The sequence below is a fragment of the Rattus norvegicus genome, chromosome 4 (genome assembly GCF_036323735.1).
Source record: "Rattus norvegicus strain BN/NHsdMcwi chromosome 4, GRCr8, whole genome shotgun sequence".
NCBI lineage: Eukaryota > Metazoa > Chordata > Mammalia > Rodentia > Muridae > Rattus > Rattus norvegicus.
Genome location: NC_086022.1, coordinates 60,155,675 through 60,173,479, shown reverse-complemented (window position 1 = coordinate 60,173,479; position 17,805 = coordinate 60,155,675). Strand labels below are relative to the sequence as shown.

Genomic DNA, 17,805 nt, shown 5'->3' with positions numbered 1-17,805 from the left:
GATGGCGCCCACAGCGGCCATTTGTCACAAAGTCTTGACACGAATCTTGGTCTGTTACTAACCACTAAGACAACCAGGCAATAACACAGGAAATAAAGCACCCATCTCTCCTACCCCATCTCAAGTTTCCTCCCAAGGTGCATTCTAAACAGCTCACGCCCGGTGATACTCACAGACGGTGGTACAAGTCGGTCCCACTTGGTACTTGGTTCCCGAGAGAGAAGCCAGGGCTTTGGCTGCACTCCTCGCCACATCGTCCTGATTAGGGAAGATGGAGGGGAACAGATATCAGTGAGCACTCTGAGGTTCTCTGCTCTGTCTGGAAGGGCGTCATGCAAGCTTTCAGAAAGCCCAGAGAGCCGCCAGCCAACCCTGCAGGAATCTCACTAAGCTAGATTACTGAGATAGCCTAAGGGAGGGGAGTGTCATGTTCAGGAACATGAGAGAAGGCCAAGTGCATTCAAGAGAAAAGCCTTGGGTAGAGAACCAGCTCTGGTCCGTATCTAGTCATGAGTTGGTGGTGGGAAGGGGGGAGAGTTTTTCAGTCCAACATGGAGGCATAGGCCTGTAGCTATTCTGAAAATACCGCCCTATTCCTACAGTCCACCTAGGGGTGCCTGTTCTATTCCAGGGATGAGTTATGGGTTTCTGACATTGAGTCCCCAGGCTATGACCAATACCCTCTCTAACTTCTCCATTAACCAGAGAGAAGGCACCTCCCCCCTTTCCCATCATGGTGCCAACCAAACCATGAGCCTAGGACCTGTTCTAACCTTAGAACTTAATGCAGGCTGGACAAAGTCTTAGAACTCACGGAGTTTGATTTGTGCCATCTGACTTACTAGGGACAAAAACTAAGGGCAGAGAGCCATTGGTCAGGGCTCTTCATGGTCCTCGGGCTCCCATACTTGCCCTCTAACGCTGTAGATCAGCCACCTTGGCCATGCCAAAATCAAAGCAGGCTGGGGCCAGGAAGAAGGCCTTCATCACTTACCAGCTCCTCGGCATCTGGGGCCTTCTTGACCGAGTACCCATAGGGATACATCAGCAGCTGTGAGTAGCTATGCAGGTCAATGAAGCATTTGAAGTTCCCATGCTTTTGAATAAAGTCCACCACCGATTTCACCTCCACTTCAGAATTGGGGTGGGAGCCATGGTATACTTCAGAGCAAGGGTTATTGCTGGCCCCCTCTCCTGTGGAGGGGAACTGATCAGTGACAAGTAACCCACGGGTCAAGAAGACAGAAATGAGTACCCTTAATACAAGTGGGCTGCTATTTGTCAGGTGCCCCCAAGAATCATCTCATTGCAGTTACAGATTCTGAGGGGACAGAAAGGGAGTTTGGGGTTTGCTACAAGTAAGGAGGAAAAGTATTGGGGCTTTCTTTAAGTGGATAGAGTTGACCTCATATTGTGCTAATAGCAGTTGTCATAAATAATTAATGTCACACTCAAGAACGAGTTGTAATTAATAAGTGTTCTCGATAATTAATATGAAAACCAATAAATAATGAAAATGACTCCATTTATTGTGGTGTCAACTTACTCTCTTGGTTCAGGTCTTAATGGCCAACTACTGCCAATGTAATCTATTGTTGTGGTTTTTAGAAATCTCTTGATTATTTAACAGGTATACAGATGGATTGCTTTCTGCATTGTTCACAGTGAAGCAGGCCTTGGTGTGTGTTTGTACGTATGTGTGTGTATGTGTATGTGTGTATGTGTATGTGTGTGTGTGTGTGTGTGTGTGTGTATGTGTGTGTGTGTAGGAGAGAGACTGAGTGACTGACTGACTACTATCCTCTAATCATTTCCCCTGTGATTTTTTTTTATGATGGTTCTATAATTAAAACAAATTCATTGAAAACAAAATATTGGAGTGCTAGAGTATAGCTCAATGGCAGAGGGCTTGCCCTGGATTTTATTCACAGAACAGCAAAAACTAAAATAAAGTTACATATGATTAATTTTGTTTTTGTTTTCAAGACAGGGTTTCATACACTACATTGTCCACCATTAGCCTTGCACCCGAAGCACCTGTGTGTGTGGTGTGTGTGTGTGTGTGTGTGTGTGTGTGTGTGTGCTCATAGGAAAGAACTACTAGATTTAAAAGTGGAAGGTGAATTTATTTGGTAAGTTTTATCAGCCTTGCAATATTAAGATTATTTCTTGAGTTTCAAGAGCAAAAATCCATTCATTGAGTAAGAAGAAGAGGACAATAGTTGGTTCTCTCGTGGGGATGGTTTTTAAACATCTGGACCTCAGGACCCGGGTCACCTAATTTGCACTCACCTTCCATGACTGTTAGCCACCGATTCATACAAACAGAAGGGTGGCTGCTGGGATTTACGTTTTGCTACAGGCTGTTGCCTATTAGAGTAACAGTACTAACTGATCTCTTTTGATTTGACGTCAGGAACCCTTCTACAACTTGAGCAGGCCAAGCTGGACCGGCCAGGACTAAGGAAGGGCCTTGGGTCAAAGAATCTGAAGATGTGAGGGGTCTTTCTTAAACGTTAGTGCAGGTGCTGAGAGGTCAGCTCAGTAGTGGAATTTAAATTTAATAAATTAGTAGTTTAAATTAAATAAATAAATATTTATAATTAGCATGATCATAATCACAATGCAAAGACTGTCTGGCTCACTGCTTTCTCGGGAGGATGGGGATTACTGGCTCACTCCCTTTCAACATTACAACAATAAGACTTAAAAACAAAACAGAACACAGGGACACAGAGAGCCTGAGGCATGTCCTCGAGTCTTTCAGCAAACGGAAAAACAAAACCAGTACAGAGACCAGCTCCCTATCCCACGCTGCATATGGACAGGTTCATCCAATGCTGGTGGGATTTGAAACTATCCCCCCACCTACCTGCAAAACTAGCATTCCAGTTTCTGTTTGGATCAGCTCCAATACAGCGGCTTCCTGGGTTCCGGGACCGTGTCTTCCTCCACAATCGGTTCTGAAAAAGCCACCAACCACCCAAGGGTAGGTCAAGATACAGTGAAGAGTTTCTCTCGGTGCAAAGACCACAGTAAAGGGGTTGAGTTGCATGTGGCCCTCACTTGGGGCTACTGGAGGTTGCAAGGAACAGTGTGTCTAGACACCAGTCTTTACTGCCTGGGCAGTCTGCTTTTACCCCTCACAGGAAATGATGTATCCTTCTGGCTTTAAAAAGGGATTTTGAGTCAGACATGGTGACACAAACACCTTTAATCACAGCACTCGAGAGGCAGAGACAGGCAGATCTCTGTGAGTTTGAAGCCAACCTGTTCTACAAAGTTCCAAGCCGGTCAAAAATACAGACATAGCAAGATGCTGCCTCAAAAAAAAAAAAAAAAAGTGACTCCCCCAAAGTGCCCTAATGAGATGAGAACTTAGCAAGATGCTGCCTCAAAAAAAAAAAAAAGTGACTCCCCCAAAGTGCCCTAATGAGATGAGAACTTTCTATACAAGAACCAAACTGGTCCCATCTGAGTGCCTTGACTAATTACTGGCTCATGCAGAAGTCAAAGCAATGTCCACTGAAAATCACCCATGCCACAGACACGCACAGCACCAATTGTTGTCTAAGACAGTCACCTGAATTCAATCACACTCCCGACCGGGGAATAAGGGAAGAAATTAAATCGTACAACAAAGAAGCTATCAGCCAGACGCAGAATGTGAGACATTATACAGGAAATTACTTAGTTTCTCCAACAAATGAATGACATTTTAAAAGGATGTGTTTGGGGTGCTTCTGAATGAATAAAGACTGCCGAGACCCAGCCACAGGTGCGGTGCACAGACCTTATTAGATTCTGGCTTCGACAAATTGACTCCTAGGAGACAGCTTTAAAATAATGGGGGGGTGTTAGAGGATATTAAAGAACTTCCATTAGTTCTCAAAGGTGACAGTGGTGTACTGGGTTTGGGGTTTTATTATTATTATCATCATCAGCTAGAGATGCATGCTAACGTTGTTGTAGATGAAATAACATGATGTCTGGGATTTGCTTTATAATATGTCAAGAAAATAAATTGTGTCGGAGAGAGAAAGATGAATAGAAGATAGTGAAATGCTGAAAATTGTTTAAGACCCACAATAGAGAGTTCCTTAGACTACTCTCTCTAAAAATAATAATATATTCCCTAGTGGTTCTCAGCTCAGAGGATAACTAGAAAAGAAAAGTCCCAGGGGAGCTCCTGACATGCACGTTGGTGGAAATGGTCTCCAGGGGCACCAGAGAAACAGAGAATCCCCTGGGGAATTCAATCCAGGCCCCGGCCTTTAAGAATTACTCACTTGGTTTTGTGTGTACACATATCCGTCAGGATTGGCCACAGGCAATAAGAAAATATCCATTTTCTCTAAAATGGAGGTGACAGCTGGGTCCTTCTGATAATCAGTCACAATCTAAGCAGAGACAATATGCTTGTCAGCTACATCATGGTGGTCTAGGCCCATAGGTCTAACCAGGTCTTTCCCTGAGATACCCAGGATCCACCCCCCAAGATGGCCTCCACTCTCTGAAACCTCCCTGAAGTCCCCATGGGCTCTCTGAAAAGCCCTCTGAGTCCCTCAAAGCCAGAGGACAAGATTGCATGACAATATCAACTGCAAGCAGCTGAGTGAGGGGGTGGTGGCTTTGTTCATGCCTTCCACAGACACTATCCCTCCCTCCGAGCGCTGCCTCCAAACACTTTCTCGAAGGATCTTGGAGGCAACCTGGGAACCTAAAAGACCTGCAGGGCTTGGAAGGGGGTGAAGGCAAAACACATCTAAGTTTGGTGCTGAGGCTCTGATCCCTTTTGCAGGGCCCACAGCGAATCCGTCTCTCAGGCCCACCTTTGAAGCACATTAGCTTTGCTCGCTAACACTGTCACTTAACCATGATGGGATGATCTTTGACTATTTACTTCTCCCATCTGCAAAGGTCCCAGTCTACCAGGTCTGTGCCACATACCTTGTACCTCATCCCCTGGGCCCAACTGCATGGGATACTGCGAACCCCCCACCCCAGGCCCACCAGAATTCTTGACCTTCCTTGCTGTCCAGATGGCAGTGGCCTGTGAGATCCACTCACGGGCATGGATGCCTGCATTCAGCCAAATGGCTGGCCGTTTCTTGCCTCCTCCTCCCGTGCTGAACTGCAGAAGGGAAAAGGGGCCAGAAAGTGACCTGCCAGTCCACGTCTCTCCTCACCTCTCCTCTCCCCAGCTCGCTGCCATTCATTTAATTCATTTAAGATAATTCAGAGACCAAATGTTCCTGAGGGCACCATCTATTTATCGCGCTTACCCGTGACTGGGGAGCTTAATTGGCTGGCTGAAGCTCTGGGCAGCCCAAACCTCTCCAGCTTTGGGAGTAAATGGGAAGGAGAAACAATTGGTATTGTGGGTCAGAATGCTAGTGTGATTAGGAATAATAGTGTGTCTCTTGAAAGTTCTCAAATGGTTTCCCAACAGAGAGACACAAGGGGACGTGAACCAGACTGTTCTGCTCCTATAATAAATGGATTCGGTTTTAAATTACGAAGGAGAGGGCTCCACTATAGCTCTTTGTAAACGGCAGTAATGAATTCTGCTTCCTGCCTTCGCCATAGCGTTGGGGCTCTATGGGTCAGAGTGTGGTGCTAATGAAGCCAGGGTCTCTATCAGATGGGCAAATAATCTAGATGTAATTATTTTAAAGGAACCAGTTCAGCGGTCCGGCTCCCTTTCTGACTATTATTTGCTGTAAACCTGGCCCCTACGATGCTGAGGGTCTGGCAAATCCTTAGCACCACCAGTTGTTCCGTGGTTTTTATGCCCAAATTCTTTTCTATGCGTTCAACTGGATTACTTATGTAATTTATGTCACTGGCGTAGCCCTGTGCCTCCTCTGCCAGTACAGACTCGAATGTGTTAGAAATATCTGGAAATTGGGCTCCATGCAGCCATCAAACCCAGATTGGGCTTTAAAAATTACATCTACCTTATAATAATGTAAGGGTCCTAAAAGCAGAGCAGAGTTCATATCCTGTCCTAAGTTGCTAGTGAGAAGGAAGGCAGACTGTGGGCCTCTGAGAGTCTTAAGGAATATTAACAACCTGTCTTTTTTGATCCTTCCGATCAAAACACAGACTGGGATATTTCTAACAGCCCTACAGTATGAAGCCAGGGGACTCAATCGATCGAAATATCTGGTTGAGCAAAGATGACTCTGAGCTACTATCTCTGCCCTAGAACCAAGGGCTCTAAAACGTGGCCTACATTAAGCAGACCCAGGGCTGGGTCCTGGACACTCAGATCCAGAAGTCTGTGTACAGTCAGGATACTTGGCAGGGCCTGGGGCCTCACCTTGAGAACATACATGGGCCGCTTTTCGAATGTCTCTCCGATCTTCACTCGGCTTGCCAGGTCAGGGAAGTCTGTGGCAATACTGTCCATCTCGTGGTAAATCTGAAGAATAGAAAAGCAAACCAAGGACACTTAATTTTTTTTTTATTTTATTTATTTATTTTTTTTTGAGATAGGCTGTTCCTATGTGGCACATTACCGGTCTTGAACTTGGAGCCTTCCTACCTCACCTTTTCAAAAGCTAGGATAGCAGGCTTGTGCTACTGTACCCAACCCAGTGGTGTTTTAAAATTCTGTGCCATTATGAGTTGGGTGTCTGTGAACTTTATCTTGTCAGTGTTTAGTTCCTTCTGAGACCCTGACCTTGGAGTTGGCCACACTGTCAGCACGGAGCAGTGTGAACAGCTGCCTTCTGCAGTTTTCTAGATGACGACATGTTTCAGTTGTATGCAAAATTATAGTCACTTGAGTAAAGCAGAGAGACTGAAACAGATAATACACCAAAGTGTGATTCTTCGGTCTGTTTTGGTTTTTGTTTTGGTTTGGTTTTTTTCTTTTCTTTTGTTTTTTTTTTTTTTTTCCAGAGCTGAGGACCGAACCCAGGGCCTTGTGCTTGCTAGGCAAGCGCTCTACCACTGAGCTAAATCCCCAACCCCCTGTTTTGGTTTTTGGAGACAGGGTTTCTCTGTGTAGCCTTGCCTGTCCTGGAACTCACTCTGTAGACCAGGTTGGCCTTGAACTCACAGAGATCTGCCTGCTTCTACTTCCTGAGTCCTGGGCTTAAAGGCATGTGTCCCCACTGCCCAACATCAACATATGATTCATTGCCAAAAAACAATTCACAGTGTGTGTGTCTCCATATAATCAAACAAATAGATTGTGTATAATATAAGAAAAGAAGACACACTTGGCAGTGCCTTTAATCCCAACCCTTGAGAGGGAGAGAAGCTGGATCTCTGAGTTTAAGGCCAACCTGGTCTACAGAGTGAGTTCCAAGATAGCCAGGGTTATACAGAAAACCCTGTCTCCAAAAACCAAAAAGAAAAAAGAAAAAAAGGAAAATATAAATGCTTGTGTTAATAAACGCAAAGAGAGTGCTAGGAAGATGGCTCAGTAAACTAAGTGCTTACCACACAAGACAATCTGAGTCCAGATCCTCAGCACCCACATAGAAAGCTGGGTGTGGTGGTATGCACCTGGAACCCTAGTGGTGGGGGAGCAGACATAGGAAGGTCCCTGAGACTCACTGGCTAGCTGGTCTAGTTCATCACTGAGCCCAGATTCAATGAGAGCACCCCTCTCAAACAATAATCAGTAAATAAAGTAGAAAGTGGCAGAGAAATAGAATGCTCATTTAATACAAAAAGGGCTTGGGAGGTTTGGAGCATAACTCAGTTAATAGAACACTACTGAGCAATCATGAGGTGCTGGGTTCAATCCCCAGGACCTCATAAACCAGGGGTGGGAGTACACACCCATGACCCCGGCACTCAGAAGGTAGCGGTAGGAGGATCATGAGTTTCAGGTCATCCTTAACTACATGGGGAGTTGGAGGCCATGCCAAGATACCACGTAAGACTTTGTCTCAAAATAAAAGGGAAGGGACCCCCAACCCATGGACTCTAACACTGAAGAAAACCAAAGTAGATACCTTGGGCCATAAGAAAAAGAGAGTAACCTACAGTAAGTTAAAACAAGTTGGGGATAGTGGAACTGGCCTTTAAACCCAGCACTCAGGAGGCAGAAGCAGGTGGTTCTATGTAAGTTCAAGGCCAACCTGGTCTACATAGCAAGTTCCAGAACAGCTGCAGTTCTCCCTGTAGAAACCCTGCCCCAGAAGCCCTCTCGAGCAAACCAGGATATAATAGCCCAGCATTTCTAGCCCCTGTAATTCAACCTCCTCCTCATTGGAATCCCTAGCACAGAATAAAATGCCATTTACTCCAGGCATGCAGACATGTGGTTGTTTCCAAGGTTAACCAAATATTTCCACTCATTTATCATGTGAAAGAGAGGGGGGAGGGGAAGAAAGGGGGAGGGGAGGGGAGGGGGAGGGAAGGAAGCCAGCCAAACAGCCAGGCAGGGACCATTGATTGGCAGGTAAAAGCACTTGCTACCAAGCCTAACAACATGAGTTCTGAGTTTGATTCCTGGCACTTACATAGTGAGAGGAGAAAGTTAATCGTCCTCTTGATTTTCATATTAGCACCATGGCACATGCACGCCTACACACAGATAGATGATAGGTAGGTAGGTAGATAGACAGATTCACATGCCAAATATTATCACACAAAGGACCTGAAACCAGAAGTCCTGGCAGAAACAAATGTAGAATTCCCACTGGAGCTCTAAAAAACTTGCATGGTCATAGGATATGAGCTATTTAATGTTGGTTTTAGAAAGAATCCCAAATAAGCTGGCCAGGAGAGAGAAGGCACAGTAACAGGCCACTGGAAGCAAGAGCTAGCTGGAGGTCACTCTCCAAGGAGCACCCAAGTCAGTGAAAACAGAAGCAAGCGGGTGAGAAAGTGAAACAGACCAGCTGGTAAGGTAAGTAGATGTGTCTTTCTTGGTCTCAGAGTGACATTTGTAACTGGTTAGCTCAGCTCGGGAGGGCCCCACATTAATGAGGCTAATGTTACGGGTTTGATCCCTGTGTGGGCCGAGTTCTGCTTTCGTCCATGGCCCGAGACTGAACTGAACTCCTAACTTCACCCAGCTGTTTTGCAGATGTATGTCACTGGTCACAAGAGGGATCAAGGGGCACTGTGGTTGGAAGTGTACACAGTGAGCAAAGCTACTGACAATCATGGGAAAGTAGAAACAGTCAGCCAGCCTTTGAACCAATCCCTCATCTAGAAGGAAAAAAAAAAAACAACTTAAAAGTATATGTCTCATGAAAACTTTGCCAGGAACATGATGTTTGCACGTAAAGAACAGCATGTATTAAGGTAGAGGAGGAAGAACAGCTATTTAGATTCGGGAGGGAGGACCCAAGCTAGTAGAGTCTGCAAACTAAGGATAGAGGGCTTGGGAAGTAAGAGACTTGCGTCGTGAACGAGGCTGTTCCGTTCTGTGGTCCCTTCTGATTTCTCAGGTTCCAGTATCATATGAAATGATTCGGCTCCAAGTTTTTCATTTGGAAGTCTGGCCTACCTTGAAAGGCGTCTGTATGAAGTGGTTTCTAACTCCACATAGTACCAAAGAGCATTGTGGGGCAAACGTACGTGCTGAAGAGCCATGATAAATGAGTGGAAATATTTGGTTAACCTTGGAAATAACCACATGTCTGCATGCCTGGAGTAAATGGCACTTTATTCTGTGCTAGGGATTCCGATGGGGAGGAGGTTGAATTACAGGGGCTAGAAATGCTGGGCTATTATATCCTGGTTTGCTCGAGAGGGCTTCTGGGGCAGGGTTTCTACAGGGAAAACTGCAGCTGTGTTTCCCAGGCACTCGGGTGTTGGTGGGAGTTAAGCAACCCATGAGGAAGGGGTTAGAGTAGACATGTTTTAGCTCCTCTGTGAAGTGATACCACGCTGAAAGTGGATGTGAGGAGAGAGGTTTGAAAATTCAAGAGGCACTTACAGCCTCCGGGGAATGGTAAGATCCGTAGTTGAAGTCACCACTCCGTTCTCTCCCTTCATTGTGTTGCATTTCTTCATCTTCAATATCTAAGAGAGCCTAAAATTAAAAAAGAAACAAGCAGACACAGCAACATGGTGAAGGCACCCCTGGAGATCTAACTCGGGTTAGAGGGGTCAGCCAAGATGGTGGCATTCTTAGTGTTAACAAGCAGCACAAATGTCCCAGGTCTCAAGGGGGCTGGAGCACTTAAAAGACAAGACGTTAAAAATTACAACTTGAAAGATTACAACTCGAAAGAACATAAGTTCATGCTGCCTGTTTCTATAATTTCTTCTGTCTTAACTATGTATCATTCTAGTGCTACTAATTTCCAAGAAGTTTATATTAATTCTGCAGGGTAGGACAATGGAATTACCTGTACTAGTTTCTGGTTAAAGTCTTTATTCCCTACATTCTTGGTTCTACCATAACTTTTTGGGACACGAAACTAGTGCAGTGTTCACACTCAGTAGAAGAATGTCTATAGTTGTGTGTGTTAATCGTCACAGTCAGTGTGACACAATTAGAAATAATAATAAATTGTCCTGCCTTTCATTTAAAAAGGGGATTTTTTCCATATGTGTGTGTGTGTGTGTGTGCGTGTGTGCGTGTGTGCGTGTGTGTCTGTGTGTGTCTCTCTGTGTGTGTGTCTCTGTGTGCATGTGTGTCTGTGTGTGTGTGTCTGTGTGTGTGTGTCTGTGTGCGTGTGTGTGTCTCTGTGTGTGCCTGTGTATCACTATACTTTTTGATATCTGATTTACATTATTCCATTCAAACCCTTTTTTGCTCCCTGGAAGCAACCTATGCTTTTCTACAGTATACATCTCTGTAGTTCCTATAGTATGAAATCTATACATCTCTGTAGCGTGAAACCTCTGGACATCGGCTTGCATCTGATATCCGGTGCTTCTGAAGCACACAGCTTGGGAAGCCATTGAGAAACAAAGAGATTCTTACAGCCACTCATACTTTGAAGGTTCCTGGCAGATGTCTGTGACATGTGAGGATGATTAATAAACTCACAGCTGCTCACACCATCAGGAGAATCCCAGGCCAAATCACCAATTAGTCCAGAACCCACCTCTGTGAAGGAGAGAGTGTGAGCCCGAGATACTGTCCTGCTGTTCAGTACAGGTTTGTGGGGCTGAATGGCAATGTCCCCTCTGCTGGGAGCTGTTGGTGACATTCCCCCTTTCTTAAAAGATACCTCTCCTGATTAGTTAGTTCCCAGTAGCCCATACTGATACTCTTGCCTTCTAACTTCAAATACAAAAGGGGAGAGGAATGATCGGCTGCTGGGGAATCTATGAAGTGCCAACTACTGCTTGATGCCTTGTATGTAGTTAATGGAAGCATTGCCTTGAGAAATAGTTGAAATACTAATCATTATCACCATTTAAGCAGAGATGAAATGAAGGCTCATGGAGGCAAACCCGCCCAGGGACACACACCAGTGGTTAGCGAAGTCAAGACTCAGAAACAGATCCGTGTAGCCGCCTATCTGTAACACACTCTTCCTGAAACACGTTTACACTCTGCTCCTATCTGTCTCCGTTTCTTCTCCTGGAAGCTGAAAATGTTGACGCCAGACATTTTTAAATCTCCCTGGCCCAAACTGATTAGTACCTTAGTCTTAGGCAAGACTAGTAGGAGTCCCTAACCTACCCACCTGTAGGTTGTCAATTGTCACTGAGTAGTCTAAACCCTGGGACTTCAGGAAGGACTTGACTGGCAGCAAGCTGACAGAAGGGACGAGAATATCCACAGGCCGATCAAAAGTGGAGGGAGATTTCCAGACATTGAGCTGAGAACAGAAACACGATCAAGTTAAAAGACAGTTCGGGTAAAACATAATGGAGCTCATGTTCTTTACAACCACTATCAAAAGCCAGGATGATTCCCCGAGTCCTGCCCCGAGGGCAACCATCGCCCATTTCACAAACATAGCTGGTCAGATCTGCCCAGCAATCAGTACCTGGCAAAGTTCAAGAAATAGTGAGAGTTACTAGAGGTAGGGAGCCGGCAGCTCGGCCTCCCATTGAATAGAGCTGCAGAATCGAGTTCCGCTGGCCTTCTCCTCTGCGTTCCCTCTTGCTCGTGTGAATGGCATGTTGACTAAGCCTCCATTGTGGACAGAAAACTTGCAGGGATAAAAAGAAGTACAAGAATCTGTTCCCCCTCGAACTCAGAACATTCAAGAGGACAACCTTAGAACCACGTACCTTAAAGTGGTCCGAATTCACTAGCTCGGTCAGTTTCCTGATCTCGTCTCCATTTCTGACATTAATCCTAAAAACTTGGTCCCTGGAGAAGGGGAAGGGAAAGAAGATAATGATGAGCTTCCCGCTAGCAAGTGGACTCGCAAACCCACCAACCCAGACAGAGTTGGGTCGGGTGAAAGGAAATGATCTAGTCTTTGGTTACAATGTATAGCCATTAAAAACAAGACGATGTGGCAAAGATGAGAAAGTGCCTATGTATAACTGAGGGGATATTAAGTAAAAGAGCAGGACACAGAGCTGTACGAATGCCATGATTACCAGCATGGAAAAAGCAGATGGCCTGGAAGCAAAACAGACAACGGAGATAAAGTAGTTGCTGCCAGTGCTCGTTTGGGTCGTGGGATTAGAGAATGGCTTTACTCCCCCCCTCCCCCTTGTATCTGTTTTCTGTAATGCGGTCATATTACTTTATAATGAAAAACATATATTTGTGCAGAAAGGAATGTCCCTGAGTTAGGCTCCAGGCTAACTCAAGACATAAAGAAACACTTCTTCACTGTCAAATGCAAGGGCTGAAACCCTGATGGAACTTTCGTGCTGGCGAGAGCTGGGAACGTTTGGGAACAGACCCTCTTATCCTGGGAAGGCCAGGAGGAGGGTGCTAAGGGCGAGCTATTCTTCCCTGCCCCACGTGTGCTTTACAATGTAACTGAATTTACAATGTAACTGAATGCGGACTGCAGTATGAGGCTCAACCTGAAACTCATGGCTGTGTGTGGGGACCTGAGAGCTCCCAGAAGAGGCCTGACAATGGCAGCCCACCCCCGCCCCCTTTGTCATTTGTCCTGTACTTGTTTTGCATGTATCTTTGAGAGTCTGCAGCAATGGCAGGGGAAGAGGCCCCCAAGTCCTGCGTGGGTGGGAGAAGGCTACGCCTGAAAAGCCTTCTTTGAGCTCTCAGCTCACTCGGAGAACCAGCAGAGCCATTAGGCGTTGCTAGGTGACGGCCCAAATGAATCCGCACTCGACTCTGTCACGTGCGTCATCCCTTTGACGTGAGTGAATGCCGGAGGAGCTGCTGGAGTGGGATGTGGGCTGAAGGACCTGTTGACAGAGTAAATGGCTCTGTCACAGGGAGCTAAATGTGGGGCTCACGTGGAGGCTCCTTACCAGAAAACCGGTTCAGTCTGGATGGACTTCCACAGTTTTACTTGGTTCTAGAAAGTTCTGGGAAAACTTAGGCCAAGCCCACTACCCAGAGCTCTCCTCAGCACAGGTGACTGGACTGGATAAGGTCCCAGGGTTCTACAAGCCCATCCTTTGACGCTAGCCTTCCCACTAGGTCCTCAAGGTAAGCAGCTAACAGCCTCCCATGAGGCCTGGGGAATGCCCTAGAAGAGACCTCATCTGACATATCCTCATCGAACTGCTATGGTGTAGATATGCCTTGAACATGCACCCAGAGTTCAGGCCCTGGAAGTCTGACCTCCAGTTGAAAGGCTGCATTCAAAGGGTTTAGTGGGTCCTGGGAAGTTGTTTTTGTAGAGCCGGCTCCTATGAAAGAAGGTTTAAAAGATAGGCATGTCACCCAAGTCTCTCTGGCATTTGTCTTGCCACATGGTCTCCACCACTCACCCACGCTCTTTCTACAGTGCCATATACAGGAACCCTCACCAAAGGCAGAACAGACAGGGCCTTCCAGAGCTATAAATGAAATAAATCTTTTTTCTGTGTATGTTATCCAGGCTGATGGTTAATAGTAATTACTAGCCCGACAGGACTTTTACATAGGAGACAAGCCTCTGGGCACACTTGTGAGGAACTGTATAGACTAGGTGAGAAGAGTCAATGTAAAGGAGGGTGGCCTCACCCACTGGGCTTGGGACCTAAGCTGAATAAAACCAGGAATGTAGCTAAGCACATGTATGCCTCTATGTCTTCGAAGGAAACAACATGACCAGCTGCTTCAAGTCTCTCCCACCATGAAGTTCCATTATGGTGGACTACATCTTAAACTGTGAGCCAAAATAAGCCCCTTCTCCCTTACTTTTGGTCAGGGTATTTTAGCACAGGGGCAGAAAAAAAGTAACACACCCAACTTTGATTATTTTGTTATAGCAGCAGAAAGTTGCCTAATACATAACCCACTGGGTATGCAAAGAGCTAGATTATAGCCTGGAGAGTGTAGAGTGTCAAACTATCATTTCTGTCATAGACAAGGAACCTTGAAGAGGGTTTACTAGAGGGCAAGCCGTTCTGAGTACAAAAGCTAGTTTGACAAATGCATGCTCTGTGACCACCTGTCCCTAACACTCCAGAAAAGGGAGTGTCTTTACCATGAGCACGCTGGGTCCAGAGAGACAGTTTGGCTGTCAAGAACATGTACTGCCCTTGCAAAGGACCCAATTAGAGTCTCAGGACCCATGTTGGCTGGCTCGCAACTGCTTGTAACTCCAGTTCCAGAGGATCCAATGCCTCTAGCCTCCTTGGGCACCTGTGCTCACGTGCACATACACACACATCAATAAAAACATTAAAAACAAATTATTTTTCTCGAGGAGCATGCTAGAAGGGTCGACATCTTGGGTGGAAAAAACAAGCCTTTGCCAGAATAACACTGGCTAGAGGAGTCACACCGAGGGAGTAGGGATGGAGAAGGGACGGGGCAGAAGGACTGATGGAGAACTCTGGAGTAAGAATAGATGACACAGTGCCCACGCTACAAAGTGTGCACTGCCCGCTCCTTTCTCCAACATGGCACTGTCACAACAGAACTTCCCAGCGCAGCCCATAACGATGGGGCACACTGACTTCCCTGGCCCTGGAATGGGTTAAGCTCACAGCCCGTTCTATCATGTCCCAATCGGCCAAGCTACACAGTTCAGAGACACAGACATCTGTGGTGTGCAGGAAGAAGCAAGGCAGAAGAACTGGGGTGCAGTAGAGCACCCTCCTTATCTCTCCTCCACCTCTGCACACCTTCTTGGCTCAAGCTCCCCTGAGAGTTCACGTCCATCCCACACTATTGCCTCTGTGGGCCTTTGCACATGGTGTTCCCTCTGCTTGCAATCCCGGTCCTTAAGTGCCGGGCAGTCTCCCCACGAATCTTCAAGACAAGCTCATGTCACTCATGAGGCTTCCCCTAACAAAGCCAGACATGACAGCACTAAAAACAGGCAGCGATGGCAGAGTGGGGTCTGCCGTTAGTTTACCATTGCGAACATTAGCATAGTGGTGTCTCAAAGCAGAGTGGGTGCCATACGCAAGGCAGTCTCCCTCTTGCCTTCACTGACCTTATCTCTACTTGAAGAATATCTTCTCCGGCTCATGGCCATGCAGGTGACTGAGCACTCCATCTGCACTAGCTGGAATTCCATTCCAAGACCTTGACCTTGAGCTCTTTCTGGAGATAGGAAATTGCCCTGGGTGAAGGGGAGGGAATGTTGGGATCTGCAGGTGCTTGTCTGCCCCTCCTGCTCTGGATGGATATTTACCAGCTCTTCCGGCTCTCTCCCAGTGCACCAAATGCCTTTAGCATTCATGATTGGTGATGTCTTCTCCCTCATCCTCACACCTGGGCCGCACTCAGGACAATCAGTAATTGCTCTGTTGACTAAGCCTCTGTCCCTCCCCCTAGTGCCAGCCAAGTGGTCAGTTCCCAATACCGCTCACCTACATTCCTGCCCAGGCTTAGCAGCTATGACTGATAGCATTAAGAGACGCCCCCAAGAAACCCTGGGATGCTCGCCGGCTACCACTGGCTGACACAACAACCAGTTCTGCAACTGCTTCCTGTTCTCCGCCCACCCAGCACCTCCATGTATCCTGGTTGTTGTCTCATCCTTAAGACATCTGAAGACTAGGGCAGATGATACCAGCAGAACAAGAGAGACCAGGGAACTAAGAAAACAAGTTGTAAGGGCGTGAGACAGGATGGTGGGAAAACATCACCAGCCTTGCGTCCGTCCGTTAGCCAGTCTCCAGCCTGGCTTCCCAATCATTGAGAGGCTGGAGGCCAGGTCCCCTGTGCTCTGTATATTCACTGAACTGGGTGACCAGGACATAGACCCCAGCAAAGATTCTTCAACCTTGACTGAGGTGCCCGCTCTGAGGTAAGAACAGACTTGGAGATGCTTTCATTAAAACCATTTGTCATCGGCCCCATCACACAGCCCTCTGAATGCACAGGTCCTGCAGCGGAGACTCTGGGACCCGGCCCCACTGTCTCGGGCGAAGGTGCCCATTGTATCACCAGAGAGGTCTGTGGGCTGCAAAATAGAGATTTTCAGCTCCATGGATAGCTGCAGTGGGAGCCTGACAGCTCCATGCATCAGCCCACACAGTGCAGTGCAGTTCTGACACACCTACTGCTGAGCTGCCTGAGGGAAAAATCTGCCTCCCTGGCCACCTGCTACGCCTAATTCCTCCAAGCTATTTGGCATCGGAGACAGGTATGAACCATCATCCCCATAAAAATGACTCCGTCTCATGTAAGTAATTGCTTCAATCAACAATCCTCCAGTCCCTTCAACCAGACACCACGACAGAGAATAAACCCGCGTGCACAGGTAGACGGGGAGCTAGAGCATTCCATGGGATTGACTTGAGGTACAGGCAAGGGGTATGGGCTCTATGGTCAGCATTCCAGCTCCCGCACTCACCAGCTGAGTAGCTCTGGGCAGGTCCCTTAACCTTTTTAAGGATGGGTTGGTTTGTTTTTTTGGTTTTTTTTTTCCCATGTTTATAAGGTTTTTTTTTGTTGTTGTTGTTTTTTTCGGAGCTGGGGACCGAACCCAGGGCCTTGCGCTTGCTAGGCAAGTGCTCTACCACTGAGCTAAATCCCCAACCCCATCCCATGTTTAAATTAAGGAAAATAACACCCTTGCCCGACAGAGCTGTTACATGATCCACAAGACAATGCACGTGAACACTCTTTGCAAAAGGCAAAATGTTAGGCCGAGGTTCGTTGTTCTATTACAGTTTTTCTACCATGGTGTTGGAGCATCCCAATCATCTCCCCTGCCTCTCTGGCTTCCTGTCCTTCAGTGTTACGAGGTGTCTGTGTGGAGCATGTAGAGCCTAGGAGCACACACTCACGAAGAGTACAGTTCCATAGCTGTAACTAGGTAAGACCCATCGGATCTCCTTGTCCAAAAGCCTGTGGGATGCACCACTGTTGGAGAGTATCTGTCCCTGAAGCATGAGAACCCAGCTTTTCCCTTTAACCCTGGCAAAGCCTTTCTGACCATTCTTCCTAATTAATGGTGTAGGAAATACCTGGAACTGAGCTTAGAAAGAAGGAGGAGGAAGACGCAGAATTAGCCCGAGATTAAGGATCTGGGGAGGGGCTGTAGAGACCGCTAGCTTTGATTCCACGTGAGAAATCAGGTTTCAGAGAGAGGTGGCTGGTCCAGGACGCTGGGACAGAGGAGATAGAAAAGCCCAGCTCTTCCTCTGAGCCCTACCACCCTAAAGTATGATCCCTCCATTTGGCTCCCAAGTTGGCGAAATAACTAAATGACAATAAAGTTCAAAAGGAACTCACCCAAAGAACTTGTCTCGGCCGCAGATGCCTGTCCCGATAAGGGCCCCAAAGAACAGTAACCACTTCATGTCTCAAGGGCTCCAGTC

The 17,805-nt window shown here is 46.7% G+C and overlaps 1 protein-coding gene and 1 long non-coding RNA gene across 2 annotated transcripts in view; one reads left to right on the top strand and one right to left on the bottom strand.

Moving 5' to 3' along the window:
• Nucleotides 1–17,805, bottom strand: part of Cpa4 (carboxypeptidase A4) — a 23,970-nt gene extending 6,165 nt beyond the window's left edge. The window contains exons 1-10 of the mRNA NM_001109346.2: nucleotides 17,720–17,805; nucleotides 12,175–12,256; nucleotides 11,622–11,756; nucleotides 9,914–10,009; nucleotides 6,326–6,427; nucleotides 5,027–5,134; nucleotides 4,290–4,400; nucleotides 2,873–2,963; nucleotides 995–1,194; nucleotides 174–258 (exon numbers count right to left, since the gene is read on the bottom strand). Coding sequence (NP_001102816.1) covers nucleotides 174–258; nucleotides 995–1,194; nucleotides 2,873–2,963; nucleotides 4,290–4,400; nucleotides 5,027–5,134; nucleotides 6,326–6,427; nucleotides 9,914–10,009; nucleotides 11,622–11,756; nucleotides 12,175–12,256; nucleotides 17,720–17,787 — 1,078 coding nt within the window. The 5' untranslated portion in view covers nucleotides 17,788–17,805. The remainder of the gene's footprint in view (nucleotides 1–173; nucleotides 259–994; nucleotides 1,195–2,872; nucleotides 2,964–4,289; nucleotides 4,401–5,026; nucleotides 5,135–6,325; nucleotides 6,428–9,913; nucleotides 10,010–11,621; nucleotides 11,757–12,174; nucleotides 12,257–17,719) is intronic.
• The window catches only part of LOC120102251 (uncharacterized), a 31,676-nt gene continuing 22,486 nt past the window's right edge, over nucleotides 8,616–17,805 (top strand). Inside the window, exon 1 of the long non-coding RNA XR_005503505.2 lies at nucleotides 8,616–8,875. This is a non-coding gene — a long non-coding RNA (uncharacterized LOC120102251). The remainder of the gene's footprint in view (nucleotides 8,876–17,805) is intronic.